This window comes from Myotis lucifugus, unplaced genomic scaffold (assembly GCF_000147115.1).
Source record: "Myotis lucifugus unplaced genomic scaffold, Myoluc2.0 scaffold_119, whole genome shotgun sequence".
NCBI classification, from domain to species: Eukaryota; Metazoa; Chordata; class Mammalia; order Chiroptera; family Vespertilionidae; genus Myotis; species Myotis lucifugus.
In genome coordinates, this window is record NW_005871167.1 from 3,374,987 (window position 1) to 3,395,901 (window position 20,915).

Sequence of the window (20,915 nt, forward strand, 5' to 3'; positions counted from 1 at the left end):
GAGCAGGGGCTATAATGGGGAAACCAGGTCCCATCTTTCTGGGCTCATCTCTCTGGGGTTCCCTCCACACTCATCCTATTCCTACACCATGTCTTCCCAGGTAGATTTACAAACATTCTTCTGTGTGCCTGCTAGGCGTCGGCACAGATACTAGCTCGTTTCATCTTAGCGGCCTCCCCCTGCCTTACCGTTAATGCCAAGGAACGTACAAGACCCTGCCACACCCTCAGCGCTCCCCACCTCCATACCCTCATAACCAGTTTCATGTAGAGCCTGGAGTTTGGGCCAGAGCTGCTGAGCTGGAACCACTGGTCCAGGGTGAGTTCGGAGGCAGTCAGCAGGCGAGCCAGAGGCAGGGTCAGTGCCCCTAAAGCCAGGGCCCTGGAGTCGTCCTTCACCTACAGGCGCAGAAGGAGATGCAGTGAAGAGACTAGGGAAAAGGGAGGCCCCTGGGGAACTATCTGGCAGCAGCTTCCTTCTCTCGGTGCCAATCACAGACCCTTTGCTCTGCCCTGGGCCATCTTTTTAGTCCTTTGCCCACTCCATGGTCCCTTCTGCCTGTGCTCATTCTGTTGCCATTACCTGCAAAGCTCTCATTCTCCTCCCTGCCTATTTAAATCCTACTTATCCTTCAAGGCCCACAGGAAATTCTACTTCCTGCACAGAATCTTCAGTTACTCCAGCCTCTGTACCTTTCTCTGGCCATCTTAGCACTATACTATGGGTATTTTACTCCCACTGTTCCATATTTACTCCTCCTTGGGTGACTTCACATATGTATGTCTTGTCTATGAAACTAGCTGGTAGGCTTCATGAAGGCAGGCAGTCTTTCACGCTTTCCCTCTGACCTTTCAAATACCAGGTACCTAGCCCAGCAAGTGACCCGGGTGACTCAGTTGCTTAGAGCATCATCCTGATATGCCAAGGTTGTGGGTTTGATCCCCAGTCAAAAATAATTTTTAATATATATTTTTATTGATTTCAGAGAGGAAGGGAGAGGGAGGTAGAGATAGAAACATCAATGATGAGAACTACCAGTCGGCTGCCTCCTGCACGCCCCCTACTGGTTCTCGAGCATGTGCCCCTGACTGGAATCGAACCCGGGACCCTCCAGTCTGCAGGCCTACGCTCTATCCACTGAGCCAAACCACCTAGGGCAATTCTTTTTTTAAAGTGCTCTGGCTGGTGTGGCTCAGTTGGTTCAGCATCGTTCCATACACTAACAGGTCACCAGTTCGATTCCTGGTCAGGGAACAAGCCCAGGTTGCAGGTTCGGGAACCAACCAGTCAATGTGTCTCTCTGTCTCTCCCCTCCCTCCCTCGCTCCCTTCCACTCTCTCTGAAAATCAATGGAAAAAATACCCTCAGGTGAGGATTAACAACAAACAATAATAATACTAGGTACCTTATAGGTAATCAATATTTTCTTTTTTTTTTTAATTCAAGCACATTTTACATATTTATATACCATAAAAATCACTCATTTTAAGTGTACAATTCTCAGTTATAAAAAAGATTCTAAGATCAACCAAAGGACTTGTATGCACGCATATAAGCCAAACCAATGGACACGGACAACAGGGGGATGACAGCATGAGTGGCGGGGGTGGGAGGATGGGGGTTAATGGGGGGGGGAATGAGGACACATTTGTAATTCCTTAACTAATAAAGAATTTAAAGATAAAAAAAAGATTCTAGATATAATGGGGGACAGTAGAGAGTAGAGGAGGTAGAATCTAGATGGATGGATTAAAAATAGAGATCAAAGGAGAACATGGAGAGAAGAAATGGTACAGATCTGAGAAGGCAGAACAGATGACTGTCTCACCTGTACATCGAGCTCCTGGCTTTGAGGGTCTTGCAGGAAGAACCGGAAGGCCTCCTCCCATACTGGGCAGTTGTTGTTGTAGACAGCCTGGAGACATGCAGGATTAAGGGTACAGGCCACCACTTTTATTAACCAAAGCCACCCCAATAAATTTTTTTTAAAGAGACATGTCACAGTACCATTCCTGTTTCTCAAGAAAGCCCTGACCGTTACAGGCTTTCCAAAGGGGAAACTCCATCCCAAGAGCAGTCCTGCCCCAGCCCCACGGCCAAATGACTCTTCCCACAATGCTCTCCTGGCCTCACCTTGCTCTCCCGGGTCACATCCTGAACTGACAGTTGTACCATGGGGTTGGGTTCTTTGTTCCCCTTCTTCAGCTGTGGGAGGCAGAAGGCAGAAGTCACCATCACGGTGTTTTTCTTTCCGTGAAGGACGGTGGGCTCCCGTCAGAAGCTGTTCTCTGAGATGCTCTCACCCCTCCTTGGAACCCTTGTGTTACATGATGCTTCTTCTGGAGCAAAGCAGGCAGGGGCAGGGGAAGGTGTGGGAAGGCTACCTGCAAGGCTCCCTGTTCACCTGCTCTCAGAAGCCACACTCACAGGGAGATCCTGGGCCCGATCCAGATAGACAACTAAGATGGCAGCCGATGGGGGCTCTGGTCGGGAGGAGACGCCTCGATTCCACTGCAGAACCTGCAGGGGTGGCAGGAGTCAGACCTTAGTCCCCGCGGCTCCCCGTACTTCCAGATGACTTTCTCCCCTGCCACTTCCTGCTTCCCATGTGGGTTACCTGCTCCAGTTTTTCTGCATCTGGCAAGAGTGACAGCCATTCTAGCTTTAAGTGAACTTGGCCTTGCCCGCCTTGTAGCGGGAACCACTGAAGGAAGTAGAAGGAAGTGAGGCATAGCTGAGATCAGATAGCACCCAGCCTCTGCCCCACCAATGTAGCAACTACCATCTGCTGTAAGGGTGAGACCACCCCACCTTCCTCTTTTCTTAACTTACATCGTCCAGGACTCCAGCCTGTAACACCTTCCCTACATCCAGCTTCATTCTGGGAGGGGGGCAGGGAGAGGGGAGAGGGGAGGCCCGTAATTAGTAGCATGTCACTAGTCCTCCACTCACTGACCCAGAAATAACTGGCAGATCTGACTCCCTTCTCCTTATACTCAGGAGAGGACTGTGTGTGCACGCGCACACGTGCATGTGCCTGTGTGTGGGTGGGGGTAAGGGATGGGAGGTTGGGAAGGAAAACGATACACAACTCCCAGGCCTGGGAAAGGATTATAATTAGCCCTAGATGGTTTGGCTCAGTGGATAGAGCGTCGGCCTGTGGACTGAATGGTCCTGGATTAGATTCCAGTCGGGGGCAAATGCCTAGGTTGACGGCTCAATCCCCGGTGGGGGGGCGTGCAGGAGGCAGCTGATTAGTAATTCTCATCATTGATGTTTCTGTCTCTCCCTCTCCCTCCCTTCCTCTCTGAAATCAATACAAATATTTAAAACATTTTTTAAAGAAAAGGACTATCATTACCTTTGTGACCCTGCGAGCACTGGGGTTTAGAATCCTAACATAGGCAGAGTCTCACCTGCCCAGAAAGTCATCTTTGTCTGGGTCCTTGTCAAACACCTCCACCTCCACCTCCTGGCCCGGGACCTCATGTACCATCACCTGAAGAGCACAGAGGAACAGGGTCTCATGGGCTGCAGCTGTGAGGCTCGGCCCTCAGCGCCGTCCCGCAGCCTTCCGAGGCCTCCCGTTCCACACAGCCCCACTCCCCAGCTCTCCCACCTCGTAGGTCTCTCCCCACTGCGGGTTGAGCTCCTCGTCGATGACACGACTGCAGAATGTCTGGGTGCCCACTCGCACAATTGCGTAGGGGTCTGACTTGCCCTCAATCAGGCCCTTCACATATTTGTCCTTGGAGCTTAATCCTCGAGCAGCCAGCAGGTGAATCCGAATAATGCCCTGAGGGTAGGAATCAGATGGTGAGAAACTAAGGGCCTAGCACAGGGTTCCTAAGAGAAGGCTCTATTTAAGGAGAGAGAGGCCATACCCTGGGAAGAGGGGAGCGCAGCTGGGCCACATCATGAAGGTCAGGCACCAGGGGCACCAGTAATCGGTTGGGCAATACCAGGAAGGCAGCGATGGAGTCCATGATCATGGTGTCAGAGAGCGAGCTGCATCAGGGAGTGGAAAAGGAGGTGAGGGTGGCCTCCAACTGACAGTAGCCCTGACCCCAACGATGTCTCTCACAACCAAGAGGCCTAAAGCCAGGAGGAAGTCCTTTCTTGAAACTCTCTTCGCTACTCTCCTTCCCTAATTTCCCACCTACGGCTCTGTCCCTTCTTCACCGCCACCCCAGCTCTCCTTCCTCTTTTCGCCCCGTGGAACAGTGTGCAGCGCTCTTCATTCTCTACCAAATGCCTGCTCCCCACAGAAGGAAAATCACAGCAGGGTACTTTTCAGGGGCATCTGTCCTATCTCCCCAGCGGCTCCAGGCTCCTGGAGGGCACCGCTGCATCTTTTACTGCTCCGAAACCCCAGGCAGGCTGCCACACTTAGCAGGTGCTCAGTAAGTCCTTGATACCTGAGTCCCGGGATATCCAACAGGTTGGTCATCCCCGTCCAGTTGATATCTAGGGTCTGGAAGAAAAGAGCACGCGGAGGCACGGTCAGCAGTTGCCAGAATTCAGTCTTCTTGTCAGTTCCCGCCTCCATTCCCCACAGTTGGCCACCCTCCCCCTCCCAATCCTCTCTTCCCCATCCTTCCTCAACACCTCTCCTTACCGGGCGTCGAATAAAGAACATTGACACAGCCCCCACAATCGGAAGGTCTCCTATGAGCGGCTCAAGAATCACCCGCAGGACACCATGAAGCTGGGACAAGAGAAGATCAAAGCCTTTCCTCAGAAAAGGCCTTCCCTCCCCACACTTCCCCAGCCGTGGCTCTTCCCACCTCCCACGTCCCCACATCCGAGGAAACTTAGGGCCAGGGCTCCCTACTGTGGGCCCCCGACATCTGCCCCACCTGCATTCCCTTGACTCCTGCTTTGCAGAAATATTTCTTCACTTCCACATCAATCTGTATATCGCCCACGTAGCTGGGGGGTTGGTGAGGAAAACAAAAAGGTTAGCACTCGGCTGTTGTGGGGGCAGGGGCATAAAGTCTGCGTGACCAGGATCCCGTTAAATGGGAGAGTGGTGAGTGGTGTTACCTGATGTTCAAGTCCAGCAGGATCTGTTGTTTGTTCTGACCCGGATGAACTTTGACTCCTAGGATGCGCAGTGGCTGGAGAGAGGTGAATTTTTGAGAGAAAGGAGGGGAGGGGGAGGAGTATCTCAAGCTCCCCGGACCTCCCACTTTCCCTGTTTACTTTCTCCTCCCATCACTTTCCTTCTCACACACATACCTTTTCACCCAGTTCCACTCGGGTGAATGTAAATGTTTGTAAATGAGGGTTAGATCCTCGAACAGATGGGGCCACGGTTTCAGCCAACAGCTTCTCCATATACTGTCCCAGGAAGGGCCAGACCTGGGCCACAATCTGGGAGAGAGGGGAGCTGGTCATAGAAGAGCCCAGTCCTCCCTCTGAGGACAAGTTCCTTCAGAATCCGACCCCCAGGGCGCACTGAGGACTGGGCTGGGGCCAGGACTAAGTGTGGCAGAGGATGGCAAGAGGAAGGGACCAGTTCACCACGTAGGAAAAGTAAAAATGAAGACCATCAACCCTCACCTTATTTAGCCATTCAACCTTTTCCACGTCTGGGAAGCTGACCTGGAGGGGACAGACAGAGTCCTGAGCACATGCCTGTGGTTTCCTACTAAGGTGCTGGGGTTGGCTGCTCAGAGAGGGAAGGAAAGGTCAGTGTGGCAGGGCCTCCTCCACAGGGTTTGGGGCACCGAGGCCTCCGACAAGAGGAGCTCCGGGGTGTGGGCCACACTTCGTCGCTTTGTGGCTGGCTCGGGGAGGTGAAAGGACAGCTGCTGGGGCCGAGAGGAGTGAGAAGGGCACATTCTTTCTGGAGGGGGAGGTCCTGCCAAGTCAGAGTTTGAGAAAGAAATCCTGGGATGGGAGAAGGCCTGGGTGGTTTGAGCAGCCTGCCCTCCTCTCTGACTGGGGCTTCTATGCCGGGAACGCGAACAGGGAAGCAGTTCCTTGAGTCAGGGAGGGACCAGAGGAGCTGCTGAGGCCCTGGCCTTTATTATTATTTTTTCTTTATTTCTTTTGATCAGTGTGACTCCTTTGATGGGAAAGGGCACCTGTGCTCCTGCTGCGGGAGGAGCTGGGGCAGTGCTTCCGAAGGATTAGTTTCCATGTGGAAGAGCAGGAGGAACAAAGGACAGTGGCTGCCTGGGCGACGTGTCCCCAGGGACCATTTCTTCCCCTCTGCCTCTCCAGTCCGGGGAACCATGGCGGTGCCGGTCTGGTGTCAGCTTTGATTCCTCTCTCCCGCCTTGTCCCTCTAGACGGGCACCTCTGCTGGGAGGAGCAGGCAGGGGGGGTAAGGAGAGGCTGGGTAACGGGCTCGTCTCTGAAAGGCCTGAGAAGGCGTTAGGCTCCCCACCGACGGAGAGGGGCAAAGAGATGAGGATCTGGGCCTCAAGCAGACGCAGTCTACAGTCCGGAAAGGGTGGGGCTGCCCGGCGGCGGAGTGCGGGCTGCGGGCACTGCAGCAGCCGCTCTGCCCCCTCCCGGTACCCCCGCCCTCCAGCCGGCATCCGCCTGCGCTGCGGTCGGACTGCCCGAGGGTGAAGGTGGCGACGCCGGAGGGTCCGGCCAGGTGCAGGGGCTCGCTCCTCCTCTCCGCCTCCTCCCAGCCCGTCAGGGCAGTGCGCCCGGGGCTGGGTCCCCGCGGGTCCCCGGGATGACAGCGGGAAAAGAAAGAACCTTACAGCTTTGAAATGGGGGTGTGGGTGGGGGAGCCCCGAGGACAGGAGAGCGAAGGAAGCCCTCTGAGCGGCGGTGGGAATGGGGATGCCCAGGGGCCAGTCGGGAGGGGTGCCCCGGAGGGAGGGAGAGGCACGGCGGCGTGAGCACTGCTCTTGCCCGAGCGCAGAGGAGAAGCCCTGGTTCCGCGGCAGGATCGGGAGCCGGGCGTGCGAGGGGGCGGGCAGCGGGCGTCCGGGCGGGCCCCCGGCCCCAGGTGGGGAGCGGAGAGAGGGTGGGGAGCACGGCCGCCGAGGGGCCGGAGGGTCGCTCACCCAGGCAGGGAGCTCCCGATGGCTCATGTACAGCGTTTCCGCCGTGAGCCGCTCCTCGTCGTCCAGCAGCTGCCGCGCCACTCGCAGGCTCCGTTCTTTCCCGTCGCGGACGCGGCGCCAGCCCAGGTAGAGGGCGAGGCCGAAGAGCACGAAGCCCACGCTGAGCCCCATGGCCCCCGCCAGGTACACCGGCACCAGCACCAGCAGCCGCCGCCCGAACGAAGTCAGCACCGCCAGGGCCTCGCCCGCCGCGCCTGGGCCGGCAGGTTGGTCTCCAGAACTCAGGTCCGGCTTCGGGGGCGCAGTCGGGGGCTGGCCCGGGGGGTCGGAGGGAGCCGAGGGCTGGTCCTGGGCGCTGGGGCTGGGGCGGTCTCCCGGGGAGCGCTCCATGGTGCCTCCTCTGGGAGGACCCTGCGGACCCAGAGAGCCGCGGCAGGCTGCCCCCCTCGCAAACCGTAAACCCCCAAATAGGGAGGGGACTCCAAGCCACGCCCTTCCCTCCTGATGGTTAGGGTAGGTCCGCGCCGCAGAGACCGAGGTGGAGTCGGCATCTCCAAACCCCGCCCCTCTTCCGCCGGGAAGGGAGAGGCTCCGGGGAGGCAGCACCTCGTGGATTGGGCCAGAGTGCCAAGGGGGCGGTCTGAGATGGCGGGAAGGGAAGAAAGAGGCTGAAGAGCAGCGCGGGACTGGCCTGGAGGGGAAGGCGGGATGGTGTGCCATTTAAACCGGAGAGGCGGGCCCCGAGCTCCCCGCCGCGGGGCTGGGCTGCCCCGGGTATGGCGCAGGCAGAGCCGCACCGCCAGTTCCTCGGTTTTCGGAGAGGAGTCAGGATTCCCTTCCACTCCATTCGGTTTGGCAGGATTTGGCCTGCGATTCCCACAGGTTCGTCTGTCAGCTTTCCCTAGTGTTCATATCCTAAGCACTTTCCTTCCATATGTTCTGGCTGCCCTTAAAACAGGAAAGGAAATTACCCTATTTGGAATGGAAGTGTTCCATGACCTACCCCGCCTGTCCTGTCCTGAGTCCTCCGGCAGACGCTAGAGAAAACTGGAGAACCCGAGAATTACAGGGCTGAGATAAGCCAGTCTTGGGGAGGAGAGGGGAAGAAAGCAGGGTGAATAGGAAGTGAGCCTTTCTTTCTTTTTAGAAATCTCCAAGAGTTATTCAGTCCGTTCTAGCATAGATGGCTGATTAAAACTAAATCGGCTCCAAAAAGGGGGAGGGAGGCTCAGCTGCAGCAGAAATGATTACATTTCCAGACCCTGACGACTGATAACATGAAAATAAGAAACGAAGAGTAATGAGACCATTCCATTTCTCACTTGCCGGAGTGAGAAGGAAGATCTGGGACACAGTCACATGTAGAACTAATGCAGTTCTACATTGTACTGTGTATAGGTGTAGGAAGGGGAAATGCAAGGTACATTGATGTTGACCACTATCACTAGTTAATTGGATTTAGAGGGTGTTGTCTGGGGACTTAGACACTAGACCAGTGGTCGGCAAACTGCGGCTCGCGAGCCACATGCGGCTCTTTGGCCCCTTGAGTGTGGCTCTTCCACAAAACACCACATGCGGGCGCGCATGTGCAGTGCGATTGAAACTTCGTGGCCTGTGTGCAGAAGTCGTTTTCGGCCTGGGCGAGTCTATTTTGAAGAAGTGGCGTTAGAAGTGGGGGGTGTCGATCCGGTGGGCGATGCGGCCCGGCGGGGGGGGGGGGGGGGCGCGATTCATGCACGAGTTGAGTGAGACTGGCTAGAAGACGAGTGTGGATGGGAGAGTTGGAAGGGGGCGACCTCAGCGAACGTACCTCAATCAGATTGAGGACGTTTTTAGCAAAGGCCAGCTTAGGAGTACCCTAATTAAGTTAATAACAATGTACCTACCTATATAGTTTAAGTTTAAAAAATTTGGCTCTCCAAAGAAATTTCAATCGTTGTACTGTTGATATTTGGCTCTGTTGATTAATGAGTTTGCCGACCACTGCACTAGACTAATTGGCCCTGGCTGGTGCACTCAGTTGATTGTCATCCCATGGTGGATTTGATTCTCGCTCAGGGCACATATAGGGTACATATCCAGGTTGGGGTAGGGGGACGTACAAAAGGCAATTGATCCATGTTTCTCTCCCTCTCCCTTCCTCTTTCTCTAAAATAAATAAAAACATATTTCTCTCTCTCAAAAAAAACAAAAACCCACAAAAAACTGGACTAACTGGAAGCCCTAGAGGGAAGGGTTGGTCATAAAATGGTTACTGTTTAATGCAGTGTTTGTGGAGCGTGTTGTATTATTCTGTTTGGTGCAATAGAGGAACTAGGGTTGATCTTTGAGGAAAGATTAGGTTTGCAGCTCATACATTTTATCTGGCTCTGCAGGGCATAGATTTCATCAGGCTATGTTTCATCAAAGCTGCTAAACCCTACTCCTGCCCAATCTTAAAAATTTCTCATTTCCCTTTCTCTACTTCTCTGAGGTTTATCTAGACTATTTCATCCAGCTTGCAGAACTATATAAGAAACAATTTTCTACTTGCCTCCTATGTTCTCCATATTCTCAGAAGTGAGCAGGTAGAAAAGGAGCTCAAGGAGTTTGGAGGAGGTATGAGTGATCTGTTCCCCAACTGACGAAGCAGAACTAGAGGAGAAAAATGGATGAAGTTCCTTATAGGAAAACCTCCCTATAAACTGAAATTTGCCAAGCACCGAAGTCCCTTAGGCCGGGAGATAGGAGGTTCTTTTTCAAACATCCCCTTTCTCACCATCTAGATCAGTGGTTCTTAACCTTCCTAATGCCGCGACCCTTTAATACAGTTCCTCATGTTGAGGTGACCCCCAACTATAAAATTATTTTCGTTGCTACTTCATAACTGTAATTTTGCTACTGTTATGAATCGTAATGTAAATATCTGATATGCTATGTTTTCTCCGATGGTCGCGACCCACAGGTTGAGAACCGCTGGTCTACATTATCAGACCCTTCTACTGAAGATGGTATATGGAGCACAAAAACTCATCCTAGGAAGGTCTCTTCCCAGCTGGCTCAGGGGCCAAACAATCAGCAGCTGCAATGCAGGCACCAGAGCTAGTCAACAGGCTGGGTGCCCGCCCACTGACAATTCTGCTGCCCAGGTGCCACCTGGTGGTGATAAGCAATAAAAGGTAACAGGGAAAATGATGGTCACTTTTTTAGAGTGTCTAAGTGAGCCAGAGTGCTGAGACTTCCTGGATTTGCAATCTGCATTTATATGTAAACTACATTAGCCTAGGAGGCAGAGGATTGAATGTGGTCATCTGGTCCCAGCTCACAAGATGGAAGGGGCAGGGCAACAGAATTGGAGGAAATTTCCTCTGTATTATTCCTAGCAAGTTATAGCAAAGTAGTGGTCCCATTGTTGGATCACTCTACATTAGAACTTGGCTCCATACCACACTAGTTGTGGAACCCTGAGATGATTAACCCTCTTTAAACCTGCTTTCTCCTCTGCCAAATGGGTACGAGAATAATACCCATCGTGTTGTGCCAATTAGATATTGCAATTAAAGTGCCTTGCCTTAAATTTTCAATACTCAAGAAGTATCTAGACCAGTCATGGCGAACCTATGACACGCGTGTCAGAGGTGACATGCGAACTCATTTTTTTGGTTGATTTTTCTTTGTTAAATGGCATTTAAATATATAAAATAAATATCAAAAATATAAGTCTTTGTTTTACTATGGTTGCAAATATCAAAAAATTTCCCTATGTGACACGGCACCAGAGTTAAGTTAGGGTTTTTCAAAATGCTGACACGCCGAGCTCAAAAGGTTCGCCATCACTGATCTAGACCTCCCTGTTTATTTCCTATGCAGCAAAACAGGACCTTTTTCTCCACTGGGCAGCCCTTCAGATATTCCAAGTTATCTATTGGGTCTCCCCTCAGTCTTTTCTTATCAATTTCTTTCAGCTCCTCCACTGGTTTGCCAGTGGCCTCTTTACAGATCACATTTAGAAGAATGCACAATACCTTAGGAGTTGTTTCACTCACAGACATGGAAGAACTGCTATATTTACAATGCATGCCTATGGTTCTGTTATCCTTATGGAGCTCCTAGAAAGGCCTAGAACATAGCAGGCTCTCACTATTTATGAACTGACATACTATAAGGACAAATATTTTTTAGCCAATTAGAAGTCCTGTGTTGTTCTCTCATTGTTCCTGTGTTGTTCTCATTATTGCTAATGTAGATCTCTGAATTTATTCCTCAGGCAGGCTCAAGCAATTTTTTTGTTTTGTTTCCCTGACCAGGAATGGAACCTGCCACCTTTCAGTGCACAGGATGATGCATCAACCAACTAAGCCACACCAGCCAGGACACAACCAATTCTTTAGAGGGTCAACCAAATTGATACAAATTGACCCCTTGGATTTAGTCAATATTACTTAATATGTCCTTGTGTTACTGTTGATAAGAATCTTCCATATTTTTATGTTTTTAATAAAACATACCTCTTGGGTATATCACTAGAGATTTCTCTAACATGAATGCACTAATCAACATTTACTACGCACTCATGTTCAGTTTGGATTCCACCAAATTCTATTATTAATGGAACCATAATTATTCTTTTATTTGTAATGATTTAGGTGAGAAAGAGGAAAGCAGCTCCTGACATTTACGAACTGGCCTGACACAGCTAGGCTTCAGAGTTGTAGGGGCGGACCTGGGCTCATAGGTAGGAAACAGTGCTCTACTATTGGACACAATCTCACAAAACACCAACACAGGACAAGGGCACTCAGTGACTATGATGAAGTGAGGCAAAAAAGATCACTTCACAGTTTTAAGTACAAAGCAAGGTCAGTGTGCAAACCACAAGATGGCAAACACCTCCCTCACCCAGCTGAGTGACTACTGTTTCATTACCAATTACAACTTTGCTTCACTCTAGTCTTCCCTTTATCGGGATAAAAATAAAGAAACCCAATCAGACCTAGCCGGTTTGGCTCAGTGGATAGAGCATCGGCCTGTGGACTGAACAGTCCCAGGTTCGATTCCAGCCAAGGGCACATGCCCAGGTTGTGAGCTCAATCCCCAGTCAGGGGCATGCAGGAGGCAGCCAATCAGTGATTCTCTCTCATCATTGATGTTTCTCTCTCTCTCTCTCCCTCTTCCTTCCTCTCTGAAATCAATAAAGAAATATATTTTAAGAAAAAAGAAACCCAATCATAGAATTATCTATCCCCGCTTTTCAAAGAGCACTCAATCCAGAATGAAGTCCCACTTCCTTAAACCTTCCCCCAAATCGCTTAACCAAAATACAAGTCCTATAGCTCCTAATACCCTTTCACTTCCTAATACCACAGTTCCCCATGGCATGCTCTCTCCATCATTCCTATGAGCATTAAACCCAACTTGTTCAACTGCAGGTGTATTCCTGGTGGTCTCTAGCTGGAGGATGTTAATAAAGGACATACAATGTATAGTTTCCCAAATCTACCTCTTTCGAGATACTTAGCAAAAAGAAATAAAGTTAATGGGTCAGCATTGGGCTGGGATGAATTCATGTTGGTATCTATGATCACACTTGTCTCTAAAGATTCATAAACCATCTCTTTAATAATCCAAACTTATGCTAGAAAATCAACATTTAACTTATCAATGCGTAGTTTCTAAAATCCACAAACAATATTTTAGTATTTGCCCATTTTTAGTCTTTAGATTCTTTTTTTTTTTTACTGGCCTTGCCTTGACCTAGCCCACCAACTCCAACCCCAGGTATATCCTGAATGATCAACCAGACAAGAGAGCAAGAGGTAGCAGGAGATATGATGGGGGAGAACACAGGATCACTGTCTCTACCCCAAAATCAACAATCCCCTTAGATTAGACACCTGAGTTGTTTCCCCTTATCAGCTATGAGCTGAGGAGGAACTGAGGTTTGGCTATTGGGGCCCTCAGCCTTGACGTTTAATTAACTTTAAAACCAATGTGGTCCTATGTGGAAGCAGAGGGAAGGAATGAATTCTGAGACTTGTATCCCCAGAACTCTCCTTTTCCCAGCACCTCCCAAGCCTTAAAGGTGTAAGGCACTGGTAACTACGGAAGGGATTGGAGGGACATTAACTGCCATCAATAACTAAAGACAGCAACCGCCACCCGCCTTGCTCTGTTTGAATAAGGGAAGGCTCTGTCAATACAGATTCCATTCCCATTTTCCAGCACATCCACCCTCCTTAGTACCTGCCCCCCTAAATGACCCTAGGAGCCCTGGTTACTAAGGCAACCTGGGAATAGTTCATGCAGATAGAAACCAGAACAGATGGGACTATTTTTAAACTGGACTAGGTGGCTCCAATGCTTTTACCTCACAAAGTGCCTTCCCCAAAGTCTCATCTGGTCTTCCTCTGGGTCCCTACCCTTGTTCACTGGTCTCCATCCAACTTTATCCCAGCTCTGAGGGTGGGGGGTCTTTATCCCATTTTGGCATGACATCTATTTACTGCTCCCATATTCCACACAGGAAATCTAAGCAAGTTTTCACTGCCTTCATTTGTTAAAAATAATTGTTTTTTTTTATTTCTTTGGAAAGTGGTGGGCCCTGCCCTATGAATTTCCAGGCCAAGCCAAGGTAATGAATCCTCCCCTAGTCATTGGGCTGGATTACTATGGTCCCCGCCTTGCTACAGGCCCAGGAGCAGTTATTGTCCAACTCAACTACGTCCCCAATTGTCTGAAGGCTCCTATTAGGCCTCCTCTTCTGGCCACCCACTTCCCAATCTTTCCTGGCTTTCCCTCTGGGCACTGTTTTCTTCCAAAGCCAGTGCTGGACCTGTGCTGAGCAGAAGAGAAGACAAGACCAGGCATGTCCCCATCTTCCCATCAGGGGACATTCAACCCCTCAGTCAGTCCTTCCTCTCTGCTGGCTTCAGTCTGCACCCCTATGCAAGCCCCCTCTGTGAGACTTAAAGATGGACAAGAGGGCCCTCATAAAAGGGAGGTGAGAGAAAACCCACCAGCCAACCCCTTCTCAGAAGTAAACTCCTTGTAGTCTCTTGTCCTAGTTCTTGAATAAGCCCTTAAGACAGGGCAGGGAGGGCTAGGCGAGTGGGTGGGTAAAGGACTCCCCGGATCCCAGCCTGGGAGGCTATACCATGGGAGTGTCCAGTAGTAGCTCCATCAGTGTGGCATGGCTGTGATACGCATGCTCTGGGAAGCAATGGGGTAAGTCACCATGGGAGTGGTGGTGTGGCTCATTGTGATTCCTGCCAAGGGTTGGGCCATCGATACAGCCACAGGGGCCACAGGAGCCACAGATACAGCCACAGGAGCCATGGAGACAGGTGGGGGTGCCATTCCCTGGGCAATTGTTTGAGCCAGAGCAGCTGACAGTGGCGTGATCTCTGGATTCAAGTGTGGGGGTGGGGGTGGTGGAGCAGCAGGAGGTGCAGCATTAGTTGGGGGAGCAGCTGGAGCTCCCGCGGGGGCTACCAGTTCTTGCTGAGACACAGGCCGAGGCTGTAGAGCCTGGCTGCTAAGAGTAGTATGAGTCTGGGCAATGCCATGGTTAAAAGTGGCAACGGTACCCACAGTGGGAGCCAGAGTCTGCTCAGTTGCTGGTGCAGTGGAGCTCAGGGTCATGACCTTGGCCTGATTGCGGAACTGGGCATTTTGTTCCAGGAGTACCTCATTGGTAGCCAGAAGATTGCTGACCTGCTTCTTTAGCTCCTCTACCCGCTTCCTGAGCATGGCATTCTCCTCTTCTAGCAGCCTGCACTCTACCCTCGGGGTGGAGCCAGATTATAGTCATAAGATTCAAAATGGGGGCCATCTGGGGGACAGCATCCACCTCGTCGGCGCTTGGGACCTGGCTCATGGTCCTCAAAGCCCCTGTCAGGGAGGTCATAGATATCATAGAGATCATGACGTCGTCCTGGGGGGACTGGGCCTGCTGAGCCCCCACCACCAGTGCCTCCTCCACCCCGAGTATCAAATTCAAAATCCCGTTGTAGATGACGGAACTTGCACTTGGCTCCTCTCTGGCAGTCACCTTTGAGAAAATCCCGGCAGATGGGGACCTCCTCCTTGCCATTCGGTAGGTCAGCTGGAGAAAGGCCCAGGCCTGCTGCGACTTTCTGCCTCAGCCGAGGGGGAAGCTCTCCTGTCTTCTTATAGCCATCCTCATCCTCCTTGGAGCCATGGATGAATCGGCAGTTTGGGCGACTACACTCCTTGTTCTGGAAGTCATGGCAGAAGATGAACTCATTTTTGCTCACCCCCAAGTTGGACACCTCACTCATGTCTGGATGACGATACCGGCAACGCTTGCCTCGCTTGCACACATTCCTCAGGAAGTCTCTACAGATGGCATCTGAGCTGGCCCCTCCACTGCCTGGCCCTGTCCCACTGGCCTCCTCGCTGCCACCACTTCCAGGGCCTCCACCGCTGCTCCCAGTGCCGTTGGCATAGCTGTCCCGGTCAGGCATCCTGGTCCCCCCCAACTCAGGGCTTTCTTCTTTTTCTTGCCACCCTTGGTGACCACTAGGAAAGAGAAGAACTGTGTCAAACAAGAGTCCTCCGAGAGGCCACACTCTTCCCGACTTTAGTGGTAGGCAGTCCAACAAGAGGCAGGCCAGAGGGGCAATGGCTTTGGAGATGGAGAACCTTAGGGGTGAGAATTCTGCCCAGACTGGCTGGCTTGTCAGAAGTCCCGCCCAGGCTCTTGTGCACCTGGTCTGGGACAGTGATTCACACTTGCCTGGCTAATGGAGAAGGGAGGGAGCTGGGGGTGAAGCCATCTCATCTCACTAATGAATGCAGGCCAAGGAGGGGGCAGGGATAGAACAGTACTGGATTTTATTTCCCCTTTTGAATTGACCTTATTAAAGTTGTGGAAATGAAATTAAAACTGTCAGTGTCTGAATAGGCTAGGAAGGTACTGGGAATCGTGGCCAAGATGGGCTGGTGAGCCACTAGGGCTGTGGATAATGGAATGCTGGTGACAAAACTTCCCTTAACCCCTCTTCCATGGGATTTCAGATGAGGGCTCTGTGAAGTATCCTATCTCTAGACCCCAGGGAAGCTTGAGTGAAGAGACTTGTGTCACCACCCTGAAGGCAGTCCCTAAACCTGTCATTTTTTAGTATTCCCTCCCAGCTCAATACCACTCACTATCAACCCCAGTGTGGTCAGCTCCCTCCTCTCCTATTTCAGGGGAAGAGTTCTCTGGCTAGGATCTCCACTTATAGACTACCAAAGGACAAAACTATAGACTACCAAAGAACAAAAGCAGGAAGAAGGAGTTAATTTCACAGGAACAAGTGACCTTACTTTCCCATTCTATCCCCTCCTAACCCTCCACGGGAAGATACCACTGACATCAAACCACACCATTCCTCACCCCATAAAGATCCTCTTTATTTATAGACGCTATAAAAGCTTCTTAAGTCTCATCTTTCCCAAGAGAGCTCTGGAATGTCAGTCCACTGCCCTGGTTCTAGCCCGCCCCTGACCCCACCCCCCACAAGACTGGGAGTCCTGGCTACCATGTGTCTGACCTGGTAAACCTTTCCTAGGCAGTGTCCAGGCTCCCCCTGCTGTTCAAATAGGAAAACTTCATATTGTTTCCCCTGGAGTATAAGGGAATCTTTCCAATTTCTCTGGCTTTGATCTGCCACAACCACCACTTGGTTGCCTTGACTTTGCCTTCAGATCTCCCTAAAATGAACTGATCAGAGGCCAAAAATACAAGAGAATCTGTAAAAGGGTCCTTTTCCTCCAAAGGGAGGTATGTCTCAGGATTATAGAAACAATCAAGTGGTAAGAGGGAAATGAGCTGGTGAAAAATAAATGCCATCTTTCCAAGCCTGACCCGCGGGCGAGTCCCACCAGGTACAGATAATAAGATATGGTTTCCTCCCACCCACTGTCCCACGAGTATTCGATACCTGAGGTAGCTCAGGTGAAGTCCGGGGCTCCTGTGGGTCTCCACCTCCACATCACTGCTGGGTTCTGAACAGGAACAAAACAGATACTTGGGTGGGAGAAAGGGTAGGAACGGGGGACTATGGGGTGACAGTTACAAGTCAGTCAGTCTGACAAAACGGCAAGAGCTCTGGGCACATCAAGATTTCCTCAGGGTTTCAACTCACTTCACCAAAGGGAGACGTTGCAAGTAAGAAAAGTAAGAGACAGAACTAAGCTGGAGAGCCGAGAAGGATGGGCTGGGCAACCAGCCCTGGGTGCACAAAGGGCGAGGGGAGCCCTGCCTCAAATGGAGGACATGGGGGTCAGAGTCCGGTTCAGGGTTGGGGTTAGGAACTCCGCCTGCGGGGCCGCGCAAGGGCCGCGCCTGACAGTGCAGTGGGATGGCCGACTGGGCTTGGGGGCAGTGATTATGACGCCTCGCAACACCCGAGTTTGGAAAAGTCCCGTTTCCCGCAGCAAATCTTCTGGCTTGGCAGGTTCCGTGCAGTGCCGCCCGCGCTCGACCGTGGGAGGTGAACAGGACATTAAGTGAACACGAGGTGAGGCGGGAGAGGGACTGCGGGTGACATCAGGCTGAGGGGATGGGCAGGGCTGTGACGTCATGGAGCTAGCGTCTGCTCGCCCAGCGAGGTCAGTTAGAAAAGGGGCTCGGCCCTGGGGCCTGAGAAGAGCCAGCTCGGGCCTGGGGGGCCTGGCGTAGCCGGCCGAGCCCGGCCGCTGGGCCGGCGACGACTCCTCCCCTCCGGGCGCGGCCTCCACCTGTCTCCCGCCTCCCTCACCTGCCGCCGCCGCCGTAGTTGCTGCTGCTGCCGCCTGCCGGTCCTCTAGCTTCGACAAAGAGCCGCCCACCCAGCGGCCCTTCCGCTTCCTGCGGAAGAAATGGCGCTCTAGCCACCAGACCCGGAACTATACTCTATGGTGTGTACAGTACTTGCGCGACTAGCCGCAGGAAGTTCCCATCAAGCTTTGCGTGTCACCATGGTAACAGGACACCATGCCGCAAAAACGTCTTAAAAAACCGCACTTGACGCAGGCCTAGAGATAGTAGGGGCGGAACCATTTGCCCAAGAACTATCGCGATACCTGTCGCCAGGCTCCCACTACTCCAGAGCCCGGATGTCGGGTAGGGGCAGGGCCCACAACCCGGGGGCAGCACGTAGCTCGATATTCTACTGCATAGGGTAGTAACAGGGCCCGCTGTACCGACAGAATCCCCAGCCAATGGAACCAAAAAAACCACAAAGCAGACATTATCTTTTTCTTCAGCTAAGACAGAAGAGGTGATTTATTGTACACGTTACATTCAGCCACAGAGAACAGAACCAGTCCAGAATGTCACGGGTCCAGGGCAAAGATCCAAAAGAGACAGTTTTTGTAAGAGCAGGGTGGGCCTCTCAAAAGGGCTCGGCGCTCAGGTGACGCGCACGTATGTTCCAGCTCCCGCGGAGACGCGCCAGACAGCAGGCACGCAGTCCGCCGGCTCGCCCGGCCTCTGGCTCCCTCATTCCTGCTCCTGTGGCTCTCACGGGTGCACAGCTGCGGCTTACTTGGACCTCTGCCTCATCTTCCTTCTTTTGCGCTTCAGCCTGAAAAGCAGACACAAGAATACACTCCTTGCCCGCAAGCCCACAACAAGCCCCCCGCCCAATCTTATGTGCACACAACACAGGGTGGGGAGAAGATCAAGCACTACATTCTCTCGTCTTTTGTGTTCAATCCCTGGCTCTGACAAGTCAGCACTCAAAACGTTTTTCACCGACGATTCTTTTAGATTTCTAAACCAAACGTCCCTCCCAAGTTTTGTGCAAGGCATGCACCACCCCACTTCCCTCCTCCGGGGCCGGCAGAGTCTCAACATACCTGCGCATTCGCTTCTTCCTCCACTGGCCACCGATTATAACCAGAGGCAAGGAATTAAAAAAAAAGGTCATTAGTTTTTGAGAGGTTTAGATGGGGATGTGGAGAGCATTCTTTGGAATCAGGCATGTCCTCGACCAAATATGAGGGCTTAGTCGCAGTAAACACCATCAATCATTTGGCTTCCTAACCCCCACACCCGAAGTAAACTCCGAATTCCACACGCGCTCCTTCTTCACCGCAGTCACCCAACCACCTCCTCGGCTTCTCCCCACACCATCCGCCCTCTCCCCGCGCTCGGACACCCTGGAGAGCCCGCGGCCCGGGAGCCATGGCGGACTTCCCTCGCCTGGTCTCCACCCCCCATCTCCCAGTCCCTGCCTCCGCTTACTACCCGGGAGTGCTTACCTTGGCTCTCATGGCGCAGAGGCTTCTACGGGCAAAGAGAGAAAGGTTACAGTTAGTTTGCTGTGATGATGGCAAGTGCAGAGACCAGATGTAAACGGATTGTACGTGGAATCCACACACGGGCCACAGAAACACCCACCTGGGAAGATGGCGCTAAGGCCGAGAGAGCGCTGCGCGCCCGCCTACCGCTATTTAAGGGCGCACTGGTGTCGTCACTTCCGCTGCTTAGCCCGCCCTCCGGGGGGGTAACAATGGCTTCCGGCCCCTTTCAGGTACCTCATAAGCGATTTTGTCCTCTTGGAAAACAGAGTATTTAGAATTTGAGTTGCAGAATCCCCCGCCCCGTTTTGTTGTGAGGACATGGTTAGTTAAGCGTGAGCACCCGTTTCCAGAATGAGACCTAGAGGTGCTGGCGAGCAAAGGAGAGCGACTTCCTCCTCCTCTCGTTGTTTCATGGGAGTTGCAGTCCTGACGACCCCCTCCATTTTATTATAAATAGGTGCGTACTTCATAAAAATGCCTCCTTTGTTTACTGGTTTGCCTGGTTTTTAGACGAAATTGCTGCAGGGAGACTCTATCTCAGAACCTCCCCCGAAGGTCCTAGGGTTCCGGAACATGGGAGAATGTAAAGTTGGGTTGTCAAGAAAGCTGTCATATTGCCCCAAAACGGCCACTGTTTTAGATGCACTTTTCCCTAGCCAACCACGGTCTTCCCCAGGTGCCTGCGGCCGGATGTCATTAGGTTCCTGGCCGCAGTGCGTCTCGTGCAGAAAGCACTTCAGTGATTCCAACGGAGAGGGGAGGGTGGCTCTCTTCTCTGGGCAAGAACGGTGCTTGGTTTTAAGGTAAAGAACTGCCAGTCTCGGGGCATAGACAGGTGAGGGCACCCGGTAAACAGATTTGGACAGTTACAAAGGATGGAAAAAAGTCCTTAAGCAGACTTGGCCTAATTTACTTTGATACTGCAAGGCTTTTATTTTTTGTTAATTCTCACCTGAGGATATTCTTTCCATTGATTTTTGAGAGTATTAGGTGGGGAGGGGTGAGGGAGAAACATCAGTGTGAGAGACACATCCATTGACTGCCTCCTGCTCTCCCCGACAGGGTAGGATATCAAACCTGTAACCCAGGCAACACGCTTTGGACCAGAAATCCAACGGGCCACACTCATCCGGGGTGCGGGCAGATGCTCTAACCACTGCGCACACTGGTCAGGGCTTGCAAGGTTTATTATAACCCCTTTTTTGATGGTTTCCCTTTGTAACTTATGCATTAACGTATCATCCTTTTAGCTCTATTAAAACAAGGTTTTTAAGACTTGGGGCCCTTGTTCTAATTGTTTAAGTAGTTCCAGTATTTTCATCATCACAATATAGTTTTTGCAAACAAAAAATTCCATCAGAATTACTTCATTATCAAATAGCAAATCCACCAGGATTTCACCTGTTGATTGCCTAGCCTATAAACTCTTATGAAGAGCTCCATGTTTTGTTCACTGTATTATCTCCAGGTCAGCATCCTTGACATGTAAGATACTCAAATCTAATTATTCATTTTAGGCTGGCCCTGACAACTTTTATACACTGAAGGCATTTTTCCTGGCCGCCTAAATCAGACAAACACCTGCAGAGTGTTTTATTTTTTCAGTAC

The 20,915-nt window shown here is 51.7% G+C and overlaps 3 protein-coding genes across 3 annotated transcripts in view; all 3 read right to left on the reverse strand.

Moving 5' to 3' along the window:
* Nucleotides 1–7,514, reverse strand: part of ESYT1 (extended synaptotagmin 1) — a 13,852-nt gene extending 6,338 nt beyond the window's left edge. The window contains exons 1-16 of the mRNA XM_023757944.1: nt 7,035–7,514; nt 5,566–5,607; nt 5,242–5,376; nt 5,047–5,120; nt 4,860–4,932; nt 4,619–4,708; nt 4,419–4,474; nt 3,885–4,008; nt 3,620–3,796; nt 3,417–3,499; nt 2,833–2,881; nt 2,618–2,704; nt 2,428–2,520; nt 2,134–2,205; nt 1,829–1,915; nt 133–398 (exon numbers count right to left, since the gene is read on the reverse strand). Of these exons, the coding sequence (XP_023613712.1) occupies nt 133–398; nt 1,829–1,915; nt 2,134–2,205; nt 2,428–2,520; nt 2,618–2,704; nt 2,833–2,881; nt 3,417–3,499; nt 3,620–3,796; nt 3,885–4,008; nt 4,419–4,474; nt 4,619–4,708; nt 4,860–4,932; nt 5,047–5,120; nt 5,242–5,376; nt 5,566–5,607; nt 7,035–7,424 (1,898 nt within the window). The 5' untranslated portion in view covers nt 7,425–7,514. The remainder of the gene's footprint in view (nt 1–132; nt 399–1,828; nt 1,916–2,133; nt 2,206–2,427; nt 2,521–2,617; nt 2,705–2,832; nt 2,882–3,416; nt 3,500–3,619; nt 3,797–3,884; nt 4,009–4,418; nt 4,475–4,618; nt 4,709–4,859; nt 4,933–5,046; nt 5,121–5,241; nt 5,377–5,565; nt 5,608–7,034) is intronic.
* A 5,093-nt stretch (nt 7,515–12,607) lies between these two features.
* Nucleotides 12,608–17,890, reverse strand: ZC3H10 (zinc finger CCCH-type containing 10). The gene is given in 4 exon segments (XM_023757988.1): nt 12,608–14,794; nt 14,797–15,554; nt 16,961–17,024; nt 17,780–17,890. Coding segments are annotated over 2 exon segments (1,305 nt in total). The 5' UTR covers nt 15,500–15,554; nt 16,961–17,024; nt 17,780–17,890; the 3' UTR covers nt 12,608–14,192.
* Nucleotides 17,891–18,253: 363 nt separating this feature from the next.
* On the reverse strand, nt 18,254–20,004 carry LOC102437719. The gene is made up of 5 exons (XM_023757945.1): nt 19,969–20,004; nt 19,405–19,530; nt 19,266–19,290; nt 18,861–18,883; nt 18,254–18,586 (listed from the first exon to the last, which is right to left on the reverse strand). The coding sequence occupies exons 1-5, from the start codon at nt 20,002–20,004 to the stop codon at nt 18,395–18,397; spliced, it is 402 nt and encodes a 133-aa protein (XP_023613713.1). The 3' UTR covers nt 18,254–18,394.
* Nucleotides 20,005–20,915: the final 911 nt, after the last annotated feature.

What these genes read in the sequence shown, in the direction of transcription:
- LOC102437719 (XM_023757945.1), bottom strand. Translation starts at nt 20,004, where the DNA reads ATGACATCCGGCCGCAGGCACCTGGGGAAGACCGTG. An exon ending in CCTTAGCGCCATCTTCCCAG is followed by an intron (nt 19,291 to 19,404) that starts GTGGGTGTTTCT and finishes CTTTGCCCGTAG; the next exon opens with AAGCCTCTGCGCCATGAGAG. An exon ending in AGGAAGAAGCGAATGCGCAG is followed by an intron (nt 18,587 to 18,860) that starts GTATGTTGAGAC and finishes TCTGCTTTTCAG; the next exon opens with GCTGAAGCGCAAAAGAAGGA.